Raw genomic sequence first — 20796 nt, 5'->3', positions numbered from 1 at the left:
TTGAAAAATGGAAAAAGTTAAATTTCAAGTTATTTTTAGTCTTCAGTTTATATAGCATTCCATATACGAAAAATGTAATATCCACGCAACCAGATATAGACGAAATGTTAGACGAAAAATTCGTAAATATATCGGCAAGAGAAAAATTGTCTAACTATAAAAGTTCATGATGATGATTGACTAAAATTAAAATTCAAGAAGAACTTTAGAGATTAATGACAAATTCAGGGAAGGAAATCGACTAACACCTCAAATTCTTGAGTCTCGGGCATCTTTCTTTTAACCAATCTTCGTCTCTCATTTTCTCATATATTTTCCCTTTATCTCACCGGGTCTGTAAGATTTCTACAGATCCAAGTGCGTGTCGGTTATCCTCTTTCACAACCGTAAGAACAAAGAAGAGAGTGGAATACAGTTGGTCCCTCTGTCGTCGTCCACGAGAAGATATGCCGTGAAGCAAATGAAGCAAAATCCAACAGCCGACCGTGCCCAATCAACCCATCATGGGCATTGGGCAGTGCGAAGTGCGCAGTGGTGGTCATAAGAGAACCTTCTTCTACTTTGTCTACGCATCAACCAAAAACCCACTTCAATAATTCACTATCCTAAACCACTCGAAAATGATTAGATAAAAACTAGCGCCAAGCTACCTGATTATGACAACTCTCAAGCTGCGTCGGATGAGATCAAAAATACAAAAACATCGCGCTTTTGTGAGGGCTCTCAACATATGCCTTGATCCGGTGCCTCTACGCCCACGAAGATGCCACAACATGAGTCGTCTATGACGTAGCTTAAATTAGTGTCCACTCCCACCATTTCTCCCTCGAAATCCAACGATGTTCCACACCATAGGAGACGTCTCTCCGACTACACTTGATTTAAACCATAATGAAATCGACTGGTCTTACGGAGTTGGTACAAAGAAGAAATAAAATCCACCGATCAATCAGAATTTTCATCGAGATCTATTAACCCAGTAATGGGAGGCTCGATTCAATACTACTACTTTACACCCATCAAATTAAAAAAAATGCGACGTACCCTGCAAGAGCTCACTCCAGAGCACATACGCACCCAACAGCACTATATGACCACGTAAATCTACGAACTATATTAACCCGGTATCAGAGTACATACAATTTGAGTTGTAGGTAATGCTGCGCTGACTTCAAACCCATCAAGCTGCTGCGCAGTCGGTCCTACTCACCCAGATCTACCAATCAACAAGCATTAGGTTATCATGGGATCGGAAATTCCCAAATACAGAAGAATTGAGTAAGTGTTGGATGCAAATGCAAACGCAACTCGTAGCAAAATCCGTTAATATATGGGCAGCTAACACTTTGATGCAAACACAATTATAAAATTTGGAAGAGAGAACGTATGCGGGAAAATAGCATTCGAAAAGCCTTACCTGACCAAAATTGTTTTAAGCACTTGAATTGTTGCGGTAATTTGATGGTTGGTCAATCACTTTTCCAACTGCAATAGTCTTTCCTGCAGAACGTAGAAATAACCTTCACTACAACATGCCAAAAACATCCTAGATGTATAAAGAGAAGGACCCAGGCAAGATATTTAGTACCTTCGGTACGAAGAGTAAACCTCCCTAGTTGTGGAAAGTCCGCAAACTTCTCAATGCATACCGTGTTGCTGACCTGCAGGAGCACATGTGCCCAAGGTAAGTGAACTAAGAGTCATACAGATGTCCATAAATCATTTGCTCTACTCACTACGTTTAAAATTTACCACCTCTCTTTTTTTTAGGGGGGTTAATTACAAAATTACGACGATACATACCTGAATTTTGCACACAACAATGGCACCATTCTTGACAAAACGTATATGCTTTTTCATAGGTTTCTTCGTCTTCGGATCAATTTGACTGACAAGCTCAATAATCTCACATTCTTCAACAATTGAGTGAATATGCAGGACAGCTTTATAACCAGCCGTCAAAATTGCCTAATGAGAAGTATGGAGGGCTTCAGATAAAATACACATGTTCACCAACCAAGATCATATGAGAGAGAGAGAGAGAGAGAGAGAGAGAGAGAGAGAGAGAGAGAGAGAGAGTTCCTACATTGTCAAGCAGTTCAAGAATCTGCAACTGGGCGAAAAATTCTGTAACGGCAGGTATTGGCTTTGCTGCATTAAACAAAAAAAAGTATATTAAGAGCAAACATATGACATAAACATTGAGAACATCAGAGGGAGGGAGAGATAAAATAATACGATAACTGATTTTTTGAAACAAAAACGAACCAAAAACAGTTTCAAATAGTTTTCAATTTTTTTGTTTTTTTCTATTTCCATCTATCTCCCCTCCTGTTATCCTCACTTCTCTTACATCTCTTCACTTAAAAATAAATAAAAGCCAACTAGGTAGTAGTTAGTGGTGCTTCTCTTTCCCATGTCATGAGACGTTCCAAGTTTGATCCCCCCACCCCCCCACTGATAAATAAAGAAATAAAATAAATAGTGACAGTTTCTGTAAACAAATAAAGAGAATTGCTTCAAACTTTAAAGGGGAAAAAACGAACATGCAGCAGCAATGCAACTTTTTACTTTTAAGGAATAAAATACTTGAAAACTCTTAAGAATGGACAGAGAATCTAGTGAAACGCCATGAAATAGAACTTACCAACACTCGACACAACAAAGCCTGACAATATATCCTCATCATCAATGCCTGATAATCTAACCCGTAGATTTTCACCTGGGCCGGCACGTTTCACCCTATCTTCATCAATGTATATAGCAACAGCCTTCACTGGGACCTGCAAACGAACGTGTTAAATTGTATTTTTAGTATAAAATCCTTATAGAAAAAAGGCAAAATTATAAAGGAAAAAAATATTTGAAACGAAGAGGAAGGAACCTTGTTTGGCATGATAAACAATGAATCCCCTTCACGCACGGACCCAGATTCCACTTTGCCCATAACAACTGTTCCCATGTCCTTGAATTTGTCTATGATAGGCATCCTACAGAAAGGAATTCAGGGGATTAAAGAAATTTAAAGAAAATACATTTAACAATAAATCACCAATTCCCGTTTACTCTGACAGTTTACTAAATCTCTAGGGAGCCAATGATCCCCACCTCATCAACCACCCTCCGTATATTTTCACTAGGTGCCAATGACCGAAATTCCATTTTCAAACAATATTTTGACATTGTAGTACAAGCCACTCCTCACACTACAAACTGACAATATAATGCTTCCTAGCAGAGTGCACTAATTAGTAACTGTTGGTACCTTTCAAGGGAAAAGAATATTTTGTAAATATTACAGAAAATGTCTCCTCAATAAGTGAAAAAAAATATAAACGTACATCAATCAGACTGCTTCAAAGAAAAAAGATAGATTCAATACAGATGCTTACTTAAGACGTTCAAAGGCAGGGTTCAAAAACAGACCACGTACCTGAATGGACCTTTAGGATCTCGTAGAGGAACTTCAATAGAATCAAGGGCTTCGAAAAGGCAGGGACCATCCCACCACGAACATACACTTTTATCCAATCTGGTTTTCATATTTGTTCCAATCAGGCCAGATATAGGTAGGAATTGCACATCTGCAGAAGCAAAGTGGAAACCAATGACATCCTATGTCAATACACCATAATACAAAACAGTGCCTCAAAACTTCCATTATTATCAGTTCAGATAGAAAAGAAAATAAATCAAAATGAAAGAAGAAATCCACTAACATAACATTTACTTCTTGACAGACAGGGTACAAACAAGAGAAACAAAAGCATAAAATCATGATTCAACTATACCCCTATTTTAATGTACTGACTTGAGCATACATATTTTCATTGAAATAAAAGGTTCCATTTTTGTTTTCTCCAATCTCAGAGATTGAGTAAGCTTTTGCAGGCCAAAGGAGTTGCCTATACCTCAACTCTCCCTTAATTCTTCTCATAATATCAAACAAAGCAAAACACGACTGTTAGACCATCTCCAAAGGAGATGTCAAATTATAAGAGTCAAATTACAAATGATGACTGATGTGGCAATCTGAAGCCTTATGTCAAATTTTGTACTTCTCCAACCGAATTGTCAAATGTTATTTTATTATTTAAATGGAGTTTTAAATGGTGGTTGTAATTATTAAAAAAATGTTGAAACAAAATTTTTATTGGTTGAAATGTTAGGTGGAATAAGGGACCCGCCATTAAAATTAATTAAAATTAAATTTGACATTTATGTCAAATTTGACTCCAAATCACAAAGCTTTCAAATCCAGTCAGCAAATAACTCGATTGAAGAGATTTTTGATGTCAAATATGCACAGTGGCATTCCACCTAGGATTTTGACATCTCCCTTGGAGATACTCTTTAGTCCCTTTTTTCAATCCTTCTATCAATGTAGTGTCATCATGGTTTGAGAATAGTAAAATGATTCTGACCTATTCCCCAAAGGTATAAATTACAACTTGAAATCCACCATAATTACTAAGTCAATGGCATTAACCCAAACAAAGAGAAAATAGAAAGTAACATATGACTTCCCACATACCAAAACCATAAAATAACATATCTATAAGTTTTCGAAGAAATAATACATGTACCTTTTTTCACATTGTAGCCTGATGCTTTAAGGAATGGTACCATCTTTGACACAATTTCATCGTACCTGGAGAAATAATTAAATTAAAAGCATAACAAATCACTAATCAATAGGGGTAGGGGCACATACAAGAGAGGGAGGGTGTTAGATCCAAAAAATCGCTCCAACTGAGAGTAAAGTACCTTTCTTTTGACCAGTTCACAGTGGGCTCATCCATTTTATTTACAACAACAAGCATCTTGGACACACCCAATGTCTTAGCAAGTTGAACGTGTTCACGGGTCTGCCCACCCCTCTCATACCCGGTTTCAAATTCTCCTTTACGAGCAGAAATTACCTAAACAGAAAGAGAAAGGAGAAAAGCGAGATGCTATTACATATGCAAAATTTCCCTTTGCTGGATTGATGCAGTAATTAAGCATCACGGATGTAACTCACCAGTACTCCTACATCAGCTTGAGATGCACCACTGATCATATTTGGAACATAACTTTTGTGGCCCTGTTAACAAACATGTACGACTCATAATCACCCAAAAACAGCAAGCCAAACCATATTGTCCAAGAAAATAAAAAATGTGAGGTCTTGTGATTCGTGAAAAAAAAAAAAAATTAACTTACGGGTGCATCCAAAATTGTGAATCTTGATGTCTCGGTTTCAAAGTGGGCCCGCCCAACTTCAACTGTTTTACCCTGCAATAAGATATCCCAAAAAAAATAATTAGAGTCCAACAAGCTGTTCTTTTGGCAAAACTAGATGTTGTAAGCATAATTAGTTAGCATTTGACAATGACTTAAAGATAGGCAATAACATTGCAGCATCTTTGTATTCAAACCAATCAAACCATACCTTAACTCTCTCTTCTTCATTGGTGTCCATAATATACGCCATATACCTAGCAGATATGACATCACCATAGTCAATGGGCAGTGATCCAAGTACAAAAATTCATGCAGCATAAGTAAGGTCCATTTTTGCATCAGATGATACGTTAATGCAGTTGTGAACTAAAAAAATATTTCAAATGAACAACACATTAAGAAAACCAAGAGAAGGAATGAGATACCACTAAAGAAATGTTCTAACATTGTGAAAACCTATCAAACCTCACTAGCCTGTGAAATTGTTAACTAGTTATCTGCATGTGTCAGCTAAAGTCAAAAGTTACTGATATTTTGAGGGAAGATTAGGATCTTGGTGACAAGGGGGTAGGATTTGCTCACCAGCTTTCCCTACTTTTGTCCTTTGCTTCTTTTTCATATTTTTGGATTGTACGATCATCAACCTGGCCACTAAGAAAAAGTATTTGGCCTCCTGTTGTGGACTTTCCAGCATCTGCAACCAAGAGAAGACACGTTATGAAGCCCCGTTTGGGTTCACAACAAAATGGAACATTAATGGCAACCGGCAAGTGTATAGTTCTAAGTTATAAAGGCAGGACAATAATCGAAAACGAGATTTTTTAGACAAAAGCAACATCATGAAAAAAATTAACTTACCAACATGGCCAATAAAAACAACATTCAAGTGCCTCTTCTTATCTAATTCCATGTCATCATGTTCTTCTTCTGGATCCGGGGTTTCCTTCTCCTTCCCTGCATATTCAGGCCAAACATTGATCTCCCAGAAGAACATTGGAATAGAATTTGGCATGGCAACTTATGTGTGATGTGGTAAGAGTTATTGTTTAAAAAAAAAAACATAAGACAAATAATAACAGACAAAAACAAATACGGACTGAGCTTCAATAGTACCTTTATGCTCAACTACAACTGACTTATCAGACTGTTTACGAATCTCTTCCCTGGAATCTGAAATTGTTCCAATATTTGGAGGGAAAAATAGAGTTAGTCTTCTATATCTATCTCCCATCAAGCCAAATTACTAGGCAAAAGCATCTAAAAATACATGCCCTACCTCCCATCAAAAGGATCCCGTACAAAATCAAAGTAGAAAATTACAGAAAGGAATAAAATTTAAGCCTACATATCAAGTCAATTGCGTCAAATAAGTTGAACCAACAAGATGTGAAGTGGGTAATCAAAAGCAATAGAAAAATTAAACAAGCATCGTCAATCATGCTACCATTTTCTTGATATATCTAACCAGTAACTGATAGTGATTTTGTACCCTCCAAATTTTCAATTTTAATGGTACTCTAGGCTTCGTTGTATTACTCATTACTCATTATAAGCAGTAGCTAGGAGCATTTAGTGGTAAGCATATCACAGGTTAATAAAGCACAATCAAAATATGCCCTCTCAACCCAAACCTCTACTCAACAAAATAATAACATAATAAAGTAATCGACGATACTACCAACCTTCCTCCATCTTATTATCATTCTCTACTTCCGGCTTTCCTTCGTCTGGATTAACAACCTCATTATCTTCTGCTACATTTTAACCAAATCATTGACTCAGAAATTAAATACTTACCATAGCACAGCTATCATAATCATTTATCTTAACCAAAACAAATAATTCAAATTCCCTTTTAGATTTACCTGCCGAATCAAGCTGTAACGATCGGATTTCCTCCTCGATATCTACCATTTACAGAATTCATTATAATCAAATCTCAAAATTCAACACAACATCAAATATTAACACCCCATTTTGGTTTAGAAACAAAAAACACAAACGTTCTCATTAATTTCGAATAATTCATCACAAATAAGAGCCATGATGGCTAAACTTTATCCTGCACTCCTTCACTCAAATTACCAGAAATAAGGAGAATCGAAACAGATAAAAAAAAATAATTCGCAAACTCCTGACGAACTAGAATACAAGCAAAAAGGATTCAAATCAGAACTCATAAAATCGCCAAACAATCGCCTGGATCTACCGGAGCTTAATCGCCGAACAAGAACAATCTACAAAAATTAGAAAGAAAGGACACGAAAATTGGCGAAATTTTAAGAACCGAGATTTCTAAACAGATGATTAGATTAGAGGATTAGGGTTTAGAGTTGCGTACCCATGGATGGCGAGACTTCTGTGAGATTCTGTAGCAATCCGCTAGGGTTTTGACGAGGAGCGAGCGAGGAAGGAAGGAAGTGAGTGATAAAATGTGAACACTTGTGCTGCGTACTTTCTGGAATCTACTGGTATTGATTTTTTTTTTAGAGGGTTAGCGAAACACTTTTGTCACTGTTTATTTTTAACAAAACGGATATTTTTACTTTTAAAAATTACTATTTATTTACACATTTATTTTGTTATTTTTATTAAAACTAAAGTTTTTAAGAACTTTTCGTTAATTTTTGTTTGATTTTTTGGATTTTTTTAGAAAGTTGATCATTTTTTTTTTAAAATAAAGAAATTAATTTAAAGAGAAGTTTGAAAAAATCTAAAGCAAACAAGAAGAGCGTTTTTTAGCTTGGTAATCAAACTTTGAAAAGTTAATTTTCTGAAAGCTATAATACGGAGGACATCAAACTTCGATGCAACGAAACAAACACATTGTTACACTACATTCGAATTAGCTCGAAGCTAATGAATTTGAAAAAAATTAAATATGAGCGATAATCTAATTAACTAAACTAACTTGCATCAATTACTACGGGAAGAGGGATAATTTGTTTTCTTTCTTTGACAGTCGCAGAGGTATTCGAACTTTAATGCATAAAAAACAAAATAGAATGAGAGGTTTGAAGATTTTCGATTTTTGGATTGCAAAGCCTTGGTCTGATGGCTACTTCAACAGGCCATATTTTTAAATTATAAAGATGGGGCCCAAGCCCAAATGCAGATAGCAATTGGGTGCATGTATATAAATCTGACTCCGGCCCAATCCGTTATTTGGATTAGAATGTGGTTTCTTCATTCCTTACTTCCAGCCTGGCTCAGTTCGTTAATATTTTAAAATTTTATTATTTTTGTTTATGAATTAAACAAAAATAAGGCTTTTTAGTTAGTATCACTCTTCATTTTTATTTCTGAAATTTGAAATCAATAGAAATAATTCTTAAATTTGTCCATCATCAATTATTTTTTGTTATTCAATAAAAAATTCTTTTAAATAACGATCAATTGATAAAAATATTCTTAATTTATGATACGCAATAAACGAAAATGATTTGTTAAAAATTGAAAGTATTTTTGTTATTTTTTACAAAATTACCAAAATTAGTGAACAAACTCAGAAAGTATTTTTATCAATTTTAAATCTAAAAGCTTATGTCAATCACAATCAAATAACTGTTTTATTTAATGAGACAAAATAAAAATGAAAGAAATAAAAACTAGATGACAAATAGATAAGGTAATGATAATTAGGAAAAGGTTCCTCGTCGAATCTGGAAATTCAAAGATCTAATAATTATGTTCGTTAATTGTATATTATGATGTCAAAAATTATTTTAAATTTTAAATTAAATATAAATAATATTTAATAAAAACTGATCGTATAATTTACGATGAACAAACATAATTACTAAATTCTCTGAATTATTGGGAAAAGGAGGATGCTTTTCTTCATACTTCAGGACAGTGAGATCTGACCTTGGATTTTGTGGTTATACTCGTGTACATTAGCCCTCACCATAATTTACATAGACATTGCCATCTGACGGATCACTTGTAACGAGGCGGAATCGGAATAGTAAGGAGGGCATCTTATGACAAAAATCAGATCAAAGGGGCGCACGTTAACAAGCATACACGAAGCAGGGATAACTTGCGCACAAAGCAGTTGGTCCCACCGGCCCGAGGCTGAGCTGTATTGTCACATCGACGTCGCTTTTGTCTGATCACAATTGAAATCTTAACTTAACAGCTACCACTCATTTCACCTCAGACTTTTTGTATTATCTCGTAGCACCGCCACGTGTCGGACAACTTCTCGAACTTCTTCTTTTTAAGTTAAGGTCGACTTTCGAGCAGGCTTTCACGTGACAGATTTTGGATTCAATTGGTGTTATTTTGTAATGCGATTTAATAATTTTTGTTTTTATTTAAAAGTGAAAGATTTTGTGTTTGAATTTCGTAGATGATGTATTCGGTATTATATTAAGCTGCTCATGATGTAATTTTACCAAACTCTGCTCTCCTTAATATATAAATACCAATATAATCAAAAAAACAATTACTACATTGATAAATTACACTATCGTTATAAAAAAAAAACCTAAAATATTTCTACGAGTCAGTTTAATTTTGAATAAATAAACTACCATATCGAAGTCATCCGCTCGGTCCTTTTTTAAGACAAACAAGGTACGTGATTCGTGTTAACTATATATCTGGCAAGGATCTAATCAGAAACCGGTTCCCGAGACCGCATCACTCCAGTCCTCCACTATTATTTCTTCTTTTTCTAAACCTAATATAAAAGTTGCCCTCCCTCAATTTTCACGCGCCCCTTTTGTCTGTCCATTCTTTGAATTTTAGAGGCTTGGTTTGAATGTTTGGTAGCCAGCCACATCTTATCAATCTTTAATCTTTATATTAATATAATACAAATACGGTTGAATATATATATATATATATATATGGGTAGGTTTAGTTATTTAATTTTCTCTGTGTGGTTCCTTGGATCTTTGAGATAGATCCAAGTGAGTGGAAAACATCTGGGATTTTGATCGATGAAGGTTCGATGCATGGATCTAACTTCATATGTGATATGAAGCTACATGATTTGGCTCTGATGATCTGAGAAGTACATGTTTTCGTTTAGGGTTTTGATTTCTTGCTGCTGTATATGTTTATATATAACGTTTTTGGCTTTTGGTTATCTGATCTGAATCTTCTTCCTTGGAAGTTCTTCTGAGTTTTTGGATATTACATGCTGCTATCTAGGGTTTTTCAGCAGTGGTGAGTAAGGTGCTATATATAACTATATATATGTATGTATGTATGTATGTATGTATATGTAGGTAGGGTTAAGGGGTGGAGCTCCGTGAAGTCCAAAAGAAGGTGATGCTGGGTGGATAGAGCTGCTGAGCTATGGATCCCACAGTACTATATATCCAATGTTAGATCGGACCGGATCGGATCGAAGGGATGACAGGCCTGTGGCTTGCATATCTCAGGAGCTGCATTACCCGTAAGCTACCTCTTTTTTTGGATTGAAGGGAGCTCTACACCTCTCTTTCTCTTGCTGTTTCACCTTGCTGATGGTCTACTGATTCTCCACATGCTATAGATTCCAAGTATTTTCTGTTTGTAGTTGCTTTATCTTTAAACATGAACTTTTACATTGTCGATAGATCTACATATTTCATGACTCTTGAGATCTATATATAAATATTCTAGTATATGATCCGACGTGTGTATATATATATATATATATATATATATGTATATATATATGACATGTACCAGATGACTCTGGAGATCTATATATAAATATTTTAGTATATGATCCGCTGTGTGTGTGTGTATATATATATATATGTATGTATATATGACGTGTACCGGATGAATGAAGAACAGGATGTGAATTGTGAAGCCCAGTATATATATTTTAGTATATATACTGTATACACAACCTAGAAAATCCCCGTATATATGTTCTAGCAATTATATGTAGCGTACTTAAAAATTAAAATCAATAATGTAATGAATTTAAAGTTTTTATGGATCTATTTGATATTATGATTTTATACGGCCATAATTTAGAATTTCTCAAAACGTGAGGAGTATATTTCTTAAACGATTCTACGGGGGAGTATTGTTCATTTATTTGATTTATTCAATTTAAAGGTAGAAAGTAAAAATGAGGAGAAAAAAGTGTGATAATCAGTTGTTTTGGAAAAGCATTTGGTGAGTCGCGACTCGCGAGACACGCTTAAATTCATCTGCAGTGTATAAGCTTTGGTGGTTGTCGACCAACAACAACGAATTCGTGACTTATTACGTGAAATCGGCTTTATAAATTATTATAGAACATAACTGTGATTGGTTTTGCGTCAGGTTTTTCGATAATTTCAAGTATTTTTTATTATACTCTTTCCAAGTATGACAAGAAAATCAAGGATCTTTATCTGCATCTCAAATATTTTTATTATACTCTTTCCAAGCGATATTTCTATTTGAATTTGATACGTAATGTATCGGAAATTATATTTGCCGATACGCTTGAAAGTTGTTTATGTTTCATAATCTTACCACCAATGACCACAACGAGAAGGCTAAGCAGATGTAGATTCGGTAATACACAAATCTCAAAACATACCACTTTATATGTTTAAAGGCTATTTACTGCTGTTGTTTAAGTGAAAAATAGATGTTTGCTAACTTATGACTAGATGTTCGACCGAGAATGTCTTGTACTGATTTGGTCAGGGTTAATCACAATCCCCTGAACTGGACGGGCCCGCCCCCGGCTCCGACCCTGGCCGAAGGAGTCTCTGCGTGTTATTTCAACACTAGGAGGTACTGGGGTTTCCGGAGAGTGGCCGGAAATGCAGAGGGCGCCTGAATCATCCTGCTGCCAGAATACTTCAACCATAACACCACTTGGATGCTCCGCAGACTCAGTTCCTGGAATCCCCACAAACCTAGCTCCTACTGGTATCTGCACGATTATTAGCGTAAGTAACGTACCAGTCGTGTTGAATCGCGCAAAAGTAAATTATTGCAAGCATGTAATATCGAATTGCAAACTGTTTTGTGTTTACCTGAACTGAGGCACCAGATGCTAAAGTGAGAGTGACCAGCCTCCCCTCTGCCGTGGCAGCTTCTAGCTCTGCCTGCCCTGCGATATTCAAGAACACTTCTTCGAGAGTTGTAAGCCCGAGTTGGATGTCCGCTATACCAAATTCTCTTTCTTTGTTTTGGAGCTCCGCGAAAAAAATCTGTTATAAGGTTATGAAAGAATTTTTAATGCTCTGCATATATACAGTTTTAATGCGACGTAGCATGAAAGAATTTTAGCCAGACGATGAAATGTTTACCATCAGAAGTCCCTCTCTATCATGAGGAATAACAAAGGTTAGAAATTCTCTGTTCTCTTCTTTTGGTTCAACACCCAAATGCTGCATAAAAGTTTTCCCACGTTAGAAACTAATGTGTTATACGCATGAAAGAAGTTTGTATTGTTCAAAACCAACGTACGTATTTAAAGAACTCCTTCACAGCCTCATGGTGAGATGTAGCAACTACATCCCTACTTGGAGGCCTTTGTTCATTCGTGCTTCCGCTGAAGCTCACATTGGCGATAAAACCAGTTCCAAACCTTGACTTCAGCCTGATTGAAGTTCCAATGCAACGGAGCCTACCCTTTGCCATTATTCCAATCCTGTCACCTAAAATGTCGGCTTCTTCCATCGAGTGAGTGGTTAGGACAATTGCACGGCCTCTTTTCGCCCCCTCTATGACGTCCCATACATGCCTCCTTGTTATTGGATCCATACCAGTTGTCTACATATCATAAACTAAATTAGAAAAACAGAGATAGTAGATGTACTAATGAAGGGAGAAATACAAATTTCCATACCGGTTCATCTAAGATAATCAACTTTGGATCACCAATAAGGGCTACTGCAAAACTCAGGCGACGTTTCATTCCTCCACTGTAACTCCCAGCCCTGACTTTTGCTGCCTCGGTGAGTCTCACCTCTGCCAACAACTTCTCAGCATCCTACACTTGATGAGCATTCATCTTATAAAGAACCGAAGAATCCTCATGTGAAAAACCAAATTCAAGTTAGCGCAGCACGTACTGATTTTACTGAAGCTGAGGGGAGGCCTTTAATACTAGCGAAAAGGTGGAGGTGCTCTTGCCCGGACAACGCATTCCAAAGAATATCGAACTATCAATCGATACAATTTACATACAAAATTAACTCGAAGTTTTCGAATGAGTTGCTGCAATGCAGTAAAAACTATGTAACTTGTATGTTTTTGCAAATTTCTGGTTACCACACACATTGTCTTCTTGAAAAAGAACAGCGAGAACCAATTTCGCCTTTTGATTTACTGATAGTAGACCACAAAAGCTCTTGATCAACGGTGACCAAGACAACATGACTATATAAACATATGTACTTATGAGACAGACCGAGAGAGAAAGAGCACCTGCGGACAAAATCCTATGATTTTTCGAATATTTGCCATACCAACAGAGCTCTGGGCGGAATCTCCATAAATCAAAGCTGTTAACAAAGCATTTTACAATTTCAACATTTCCGTATTGGGATCATCTTTGTGAGAAATTTTTCAATCAACGAACTCAAGAAAAATTACGCAACAGTATTACCATCTCCTCCAGTAAACGGTGTGATGCCGGTTAAACAACTGATTGCAGTGGTCTTCCCGGCTCCATTCGGACCAAGTAGACAAAATAACTGATCCTTGGCAAAGTTCACCCACAATCCCTGAGAGTTATTCAAAATAAATCAGTTGCTACTATATTATTTCGTTACGAAAAACCTGAAAGGCTGAAATATATATATACTGCAACTGGCACAACCAGGAAAAAAAAATAGAATTCGTAAGACATAACTAGGTAAAAAACAAGGGAGGATAACCAAAGGGCAGATACGACAGATTACCTTTACAGCATGGTGAGGCTTAGTCCTCCTGCACTTGCAACAGCCAATACTGAAGGTACCGGGATATGTCTTTACAAGACCTCGTATCTGAACTGCAATGTTCGGATCAACTGTGCCTTCCTTAATTTGTTGTTTGACAAGGTTCTCCTCTTCAAGGACATCTTCATCGTCTGGAGTAAGATGCTCCTTTGGTGGAGCTGAACCGATGCAACTACATATGCCACCCTCTATGAATAGAAAGGAAACACCGCTAAGTTACCATGCAACAAGAGAAACTCAACCACAACCTTTCAGTCGTATTTACCTTTCAATTTGTTTCCACCTTTCCCTGTCCAGTATCCGGGATTTAGAAAGTAGAACACTGATTTTCTCACACCAGATACATTTGGAATGATATTATCGAAGTAGATAGCCAATATAAACCAGAGGAAGAATGTAGACACCAGCCATTTATAAATGCCATTCTGTCAAAGTTCAAATGAAAATTTTAGAACAGGAAGGTGTATGAAACATTGGAAGAACTTATAAAATATTTGGTAATTTTTTTCAATTTTAGGATCAATGAGTTTACTTACAATTGTCATAAGACAATCACTATAGTAATTTGCCGGGCATTTGGCCCTTCTACTCCAGCTAATCCCAATATCTTGTGGATTGGCTGTTGCTTGAGCAAGTAATACTATAGCTCTGGCAAGAAGGTTAGGTGGGAAAAATGACCAGAGTATTCGATATTTCATCTTGAAGTCTGTTGAATCATAGGGAAAACCAAACGCTGTAACAATCTGCAAGACAAAATGGAATATGTTATCAGTATTACGAGAAAAACCCCAACATATAAATCTTGAATCAGGGAAGTCTTGCCTGGGTTATAGAGCCGACAATAAACACCGCGAAACCGAGAGTTGTGGATGAAGATGAGTTCCTTAAGAAGGTTGACAGCAGAAAGGAAAAACTAATCTGGCAACAAATTGCAGTAAGTGGATCAGAGATTACTAGATTGGAAATAGTAGGAATAAAGTAAAAGAAGTAATTGCTTGAAACATTCTTACCATATTGAGTTGGAAAAGGAAGAAGACAAGGAATACAACTGCAAAACTGTTCTTTAGGAAAAAATCAAATCGAAACAGCATTCCAAAGAGAACTGTGAAAAGTGATGACAATAGTACCACAATTCCGTCCCATGTGAGCCATGAGAACCAATATGCAGTATCGTAAAGGCCCATCATTGTCATCACCTGCAAAGTAAAAGAACAAAAATATGAATACCAACCTGATTTTGCATATACGAAATCAAAACTAGCCATACAGAAACACAATGAGCTCCACAGCAGGGAAAAGAAGAAACCCAAATTACCTGCCGAAGCTTTAGTTCTTTCTCTGTGATCAAAGAGGACATTTGAAACACAAAACCGAACATGGCAGCAGCAAAAAAGAAGGGTGGTAATAGTTGAGCCAAATCAATGGAAACCTCCCGGTTAGGGTGTGCGAATTCCTTGAGCGAAACATCCCAGCTAAAATTTGGAACTGTTATACGCATGTTAAGGTCATGATGGTAACAATGCAAGCGAAGCTTTTTTCAACGAACAGAAAAGGAATATGAGAAACAAGACATAGTACCTCCAATCAGAGACCTAGCGATTTCACGCTCAGCAGCAATCTGAAGCGGTATTTGAAACTTGAAAGTCGAATCTTCATATCGCCCCCGGGCTTCAACAGGAGTAGAATTGGTCTGTATGCCATAGCTGATCACAGTGGCGTTTCTTTCCACAAAATGCAAAGCTCCTGAGCAATGCAGAGGATTATTAAATAGCCATGTATTTACTTCCTCTTTCGTTCCAAACGATTTGACCTGTACAAGTAAAACCACCTCATTACAAACAATCTAACACTATCAATTTAGCCAACAGACTACCACATAAATCAAACTGCCTCACTACAAGGTGCCTAAAACGATGAAATCTAACTAGTCGAACTTGTCAACAACCAAATCTGAATAGTTTGAAATCTCAAATCTTTAGTTTGTGGAACAAAAGTTCCACGCATTCCTCCTGTTTTCGGAATAAATTGAACAAAATTTATGCAACAAAAGGTAAATTAAATGCCATCACATTGCCGGTGTGGCTTAAGACTGCTTCTGGAAGGGCTACAATCACTTTATGACGAACCAAATGTGATTGTGAAAACAAATTACATGCCTTTCGTCGTAGAAGCGCTTTCTTGAGAAGCACTTAAAGCCCCAAGTGCTTTTCCAAGAAAGTACTTGGTTTTACAATCAAAATTTCAATGAATTTCCAATTAAAAAAAAATCTTACAAACTCACTTATGAGCAGAAACGTTTACTAAGAAAAGAAAAAAAACAAACGCATTTTCCTCAACTTTCTCGGTAACCAAACACAACGCAACAATCCGAACTCACGCATACCTTCGACGGCGTAATCGGCCGGCCCGGATTATTCGCCATAATCCCACTGACAATACTACTAATCCTCGCGCTCCCATTTCCGCTCCACACGAAATCGAAACACGGCTTTTCAACAGAGTACTTGCGCTCGCACGGCGGAATCGGCGGCGAAACCAGTGGCTTGGGGTCCCTGACGCTCCGGAAGTCGGCGGATTTCTTGTTGCGAGCCTCGAGGCCCTCCTGGATGAAGAAGATGAGGACGATGAAGAAGAAGGAGGCGAAGAGCTGGATAAAGGAGGCTCTTTTGCTCCGCCACGAGATCAGGAGGTTCTTCCTCAGCAGCGCCTTGTACTGCTGGAACAGCAGCTGAAAGCCGCTCCGCATAGCCATCGGTTCGGGTTTTCCGGACCCGAATGTGAGTTCTCGGGTTTAGTGATGGAAGTGAGAGAGGCGGAGTTTCATTGTTTTATGCTCAGGAGTGACGGTTTTTATTTTCTGTTTTTGGAAAGGCGCGGTTTTGCCCGTTTGGGAAGGCGAATTGGGGTGAAATTACCAGATTAGTGCTGGATTCGGCTTGTTTTTTACGGGTTTGCCACTGCCGCGTCTTTACTTTTTTTCCGGCGGCGACGGGAGTTTCGCCGAGTTTGTGTAGAAGTGCTTTTACTCGTTTGCCAAAGTTGCTCATTTGGATGTGCTTGTAAGATGGTTAAAAGTACTTTTAGAAAAAAAAAATTGATTTCAAAAGCACTTAAAGTGTTTTATGCCAGAAGCCTCAATTATGTGTTTTTTTTAGGAAGCACTTTAAATATTTTTTTTCAGAATTTACTTGTATTTTTATTAAAGATTGGTACCAAAAATATTTTCACGAAACACGCTTTCATTCATTTCATTGAAAGTGATCAATGATTTCTACTTTTTTACAACAAAATGAATCACTTCTAATGAGTAATCGACCAAAAAAAAGAAAAAAGAGTAACGCCAATTTTTTTTGTTCGTATTCAATGAATAACGGCTATTATTGTTTGTCAGATAAAACACTTTCGTTTCGTCTTGAGAGCTTTTATATTTTTTGTATTCATCTGAATTACTGTGAGAAAAATTCATATTTAAGTTCAATGAATAATCGCTATTATTATTTGTCATATAAAATAAGAAAAATTTATGAAAAGAGTTAGAAAACTTTAAGATTTAACGAAAAAAAATAAAATAAAATGTAAAGTGAATAGTACCATGATTGACTTTTTAGTGTAAAAATGTGGTTTTTCGTTAAAATGAACAGTAACGAGAGCTTTTTGTTATAGTTCTCTATAAAATACTCTCAGAGTACTTTATAAAAATTTGGATTCATCTGAATTAAGAAAAATTCAAATTTAAGTTTCAATCCAACACACTGCTCTAAGAATTGTTTATGTAGGTGTAGTTTTTTACAAAATTTCACTAAAAGTGATAAATGGTCTCTTTATTTTTCACACAACAAAACAAATCACTTCTTACGAAAAATGTAATTTTTTTTCATTTGTACTTAATGAAGAACGGCTATTATTGTTTGTTGGAGAAAAAACTTCCATCTCGTTCAAAGTGCTTTTAAATTGTTTGTATTCATTTTGAAAAAAATGTACGATATTCATTAAGCAAATCAGAATACGTACAAAATAAGGATAGTGTGCATAATAGGTCTTGATAAAAACCTTGCCGGAATTTCAAACCAATCGAATGGAAAAAGAATGTCCTGCACCACAAAAGGACATATCCTCAAATGAACAATATAAGTGAAAATTACAAAGCATCATCGAACAAAATATCCCTAAGAATACCCGGAGGCTCTTCGAACCACATAAACTTTTGTTTGTATTCATTTGGATTAATATGGAAAACATTAAAAACATATGGTGGAGAAATAGAGAGGCTGAGCTGGATGCGATAATAAAATGGTGGAAAATCATATATATCTTAATCAAGAATGACGCAGTATTACAAATTTAGAATTTGTTTCGTCCTATGTAATTTCCAGGAAAATTTCCAAAATTAATTTGCCATCTATATTTAACTACACGACGTCTTAATTAATTGGTTAATTTCCATTTGTGCCACTCTAATTCTCTAGCTAATATATTTTCTACACAAATACATCATTAACCCTTGATTAGGATAATCCTACTCTAATTAATCTTAATCTTAATTTTTCCTAATTGTCTGTATGACGTGTTTCATTTATTTTGATTCCTTTCATTAATACTAGTATTTGCCTACACACTTTGTGTGTATGAATACATTTTTTTAGAAAATGAGAAGGAGAGAGGGAGAGAGAGAACATGGGGGTGGGAGGTTTTTGTTTTTGCTTTTTTTTTTTTTTAATATTGGAGGTAGTTTAACATTACCTGTAGGTGATGTTTCAATAAAAAACAGTAAAATTTGGACTTGTGAAATTACATTATTGCCCATCATTTTTTTTTGTGTGATAAAAGACTAAGTTGTCTTTTACCCTCTTTTGGTTGACAAAGAGGGCTTCATTAATTATTATTTTGAAGAAAATGTACAATATTCATTTAGCAAATCAGAATACATACAAAATGAGGATAGTGTGCATAATGGATCTCGATAAAAATCTTCCTAGAATTTCAAACCGATCGAAATGTCCTGCACAACAAAAAGACATATTCTCAAATGATCAAATAAGTGAAAATTACAAAGCGTCATCGAATAAAATATCCTTAAAAATACAAACTCTTGTTTGTATTCATTTGGATTAATATGGAAAACATTAAAAACATTTGGTGGAGAAATAGAGAGGCTGAGCTGGATGCAATAATAAAATGGTGGAAAATCATATATATCTTAATCAAGAATGACGCAGTATTACGAATTTAGGATTTGTTTCGTCCTATGTAATTTCCAGGAAAAATCCCAAAATTAATTTGTCATCTATATTTAACTACACGACGTCTTAATTAATTGGTTAATTTCCATTTGTGCCACTCTAATTCTCTAGCTAATCTATTTTCTACACAAATACATCATTAACCCTTGATTAAGATAATCCTACTTTAATTAATCTTAATCTTATTTTTTCCTAATTGTCCGTATGACGTGTTCCATTTATTTTGATTCCCTTAATTAATATTAGCATTTGCCTACATATTTTATGTGTATGAACACATTTTTTTTTTTTAAATGAGAAGAGAGAGGGAGAGAGAGAACATAAAGGAGTGGGAGGTTTTTGCCTTTGGCTTTTTTTTTTTCTTTTTAATATTAGAGGTAGTTTAACATCACTAGTAGATGAGGTTTCAATAAAAAACAGTAAAATTTGGACTTGTGAAATTACATTATTGCCTATCATTTGTTTTTGTGTGACAGAAGACTAAGTTGTCTTTTCACCCTCTTTTGATTGACAAAGAAAATTTCATTAATTAGTAGAGATTTTCAAGATTATTATTTCCATATTTATGTAATTCCCAAAATTCAATAATTCAAGAACATAACAAATAGGGAAGGGTGGCAACTGGCAACTGGCAACTGGCAACAATTTATATGCCGCGTCAAGGGTAAACTTATTACTTCCCTTCTTTTTCTTCTTTTAAGAAGGATCAGCGGGTGATTTAGTTATGACAATCCATTATTTTGGAGGATAAAAAGACTCACATATGCATTTTAGCCCCCTTAGTCACCTATTGTGTGATTCACGAGCGTCAAAAATCGAACCCAAAATATAATACGAGTATGAAATTCGTCTTCAACCATTAGATCGCCTCGTGTTGGTTGGTAAACTTGCTAGTTTCTAGTTCTCCAAAATTCATTTATATTAGTGCTAATTAATTTGGATTATGTAGTGGTTATTCGAAAATAATTTGGAACTTTGACAGGTTTTGAACTGAGCTTTTAGTCTTTGGTGGCCACTGACATATCGAATTCGTGCTCCTTGAGTGTCAAGTTAGAGGATTCTCCCGGGTTTCCGCCATCAATGGCCGATCATTCACGCGGCCGCGGCCGCAGCCGTGCGAGCTTCTGGGCTCAGTCCAACGCTTTGCTCCGAAAGAACTTAACTTTTCAGGTTTACACCTCTCACTTTTTGCCCTAGTTTTATTTTTTTTCGTTTTTCATATTTTACACGAGCGATATTCTACTCAAAATTTTATATTTTTATACATGGATTATTTTGCAGAAACGAAATATGTGCTCGAATATATCGTTGGTGTTGATACCTGGATTGCTCTGCTTGATTTTGCTTGGCATCCAAATTGCGTTGAACAAAGTAAAAGCCAGCAGTGGCGGTGACAAGTGTGACGGCAGTCATACCGGTACAGACTCGAG

At 36.0% G+C, this 20796-nt stretch overlaps 3 protein-coding genes and 1 long non-coding RNA gene across 7 annotated transcripts in view; 2 read left to right on the top strand and 2 right to left on the bottom strand.

Annotated features, from left to right (window-relative positions):
* Positions 1 to 880: 880 nt before the first annotated feature.
* On the bottom strand, positions 881 to 7752 carry LOC137710715 (uncharacterized). 4 transcript variants are annotated; one of them, XM_068449821.2, is made up of 20 exons: positions 7568 to 7742; positions 7403 to 7463; positions 7092 to 7133; positions 6909 to 6980; positions 6340 to 6396; positions 6085 to 6180; positions 5809 to 5920; positions 5435 to 5480; positions 5206 to 5277; positions 5024 to 5086; positions 4768 to 4922; positions 4587 to 4651; positions 3434 to 3584; positions 2885 to 2990; positions 2648 to 2783; positions 2087 to 2151; positions 1804 to 1968; positions 1589 to 1661; positions 1418 to 1500; positions 881 to 1216 (listed from the first exon to the last, which is right to left on the bottom strand). In XM_068449821.2, the coding sequence occupies exons 2-19, from the start codon at positions 7404 to 7406 to the stop codon at positions 1433 to 1435; spliced, it is 1548 nt and encodes a 515-aa protein (XP_068305922.2). In that variant the 5' UTR covers positions 7407 to 7463; positions 7568 to 7742; the 3' UTR covers positions 881 to 1216; positions 1418 to 1432. The 4 variants fall into 4 exon arrangements, with proteins under 4 accessions (XP_068305922.2, XP_068305924.2, XP_068305923.2 ...); XM_068449823.2 differs by having other exon boundaries at positions 6909 to 6977; positions 7568 to 7716; XM_068449822.2 differs by lacking the exon at positions 7403 to 7463 and having other exon boundaries at positions 6909 to 6977; positions 7568 to 7752.
* Positions 7753 to 9845: 2093 nt separating this feature from the next.
* On the top strand, positions 9846 to 11177 carry LOC148696083 (uncharacterized). Its single transcript, XR_015963301.1, has 2 exons — positions 9846 to 10249; positions 10467 to 11177. It is a non-coding gene; the product is annotated as an uncharacterized LOC148696083 (long non-coding RNA).
* A 440-nt stretch (positions 11178 to 11617) lies between these two features.
* Positions 11618 to 17010, bottom strand: LOC137710786 (ABC transporter A family member 2). Its single transcript, XM_068449912.2, has 16 exons — positions 16510 to 17010; positions 15705 to 15936; positions 15442 to 15611; positions 15137 to 15322; positions 14949 to 15044; positions 14663 to 14869; positions 14392 to 14551; positions 14088 to 14314; positions 13793 to 13910; positions 13612 to 13688; positions 13257 to 13346; positions 13031 to 13174; positions 12649 to 12954; positions 12489 to 12569; positions 12213 to 12389; positions 11618 to 12109 (listed from the first exon to the last, which is right to left on the bottom strand). The coding sequence occupies exons 1-16, from the start codon at positions 16876 to 16878 to the stop codon at positions 11837 to 11839; spliced, it is 2913 nt and encodes a 970-aa protein (XP_068306013.2). The 5' UTR covers positions 16879 to 17010; the 3' UTR covers positions 11618 to 11836.
* A 3303-nt stretch (positions 17011 to 20313) lies between these two features.
* LOC137710998 (ABC transporter A family member 10) overlaps positions 20314 to 20796 on the top strand; it is an 8867-nt gene continuing 8384 nt past the window's right edge. Inside the window, exons 1-2 of the mRNA XM_088695302.1 lie at positions 20314 to 20536; positions 20648 to 20796. The exon at positions 20648 to 20796 is cut by the window's right edge and continues 203 nt beyond it. Coding sequence (XP_088551428.1) covers positions 20447 to 20536; positions 20648 to 20796 — 239 coding nt within the window. The 5' untranslated portion in view covers positions 20314 to 20446. The remainder of the gene's footprint in view (positions 20537 to 20647) is intronic.

The sequence above is a fragment of the Pyrus communis genome, chromosome 6 (assembly GCF_041283825.1).
Source record: "Pyrus communis isolate YQ-2024b chromosome 6, ASM4128382v1, whole genome shotgun sequence".
Lineage (NCBI taxonomy): Eukaryota > Viridiplantae > Streptophyta > Magnoliopsida > Rosales > Rosaceae > Pyrus > Pyrus communis.
This window is presented reverse-complemented; position numbering and strand designations above follow the sequence as displayed.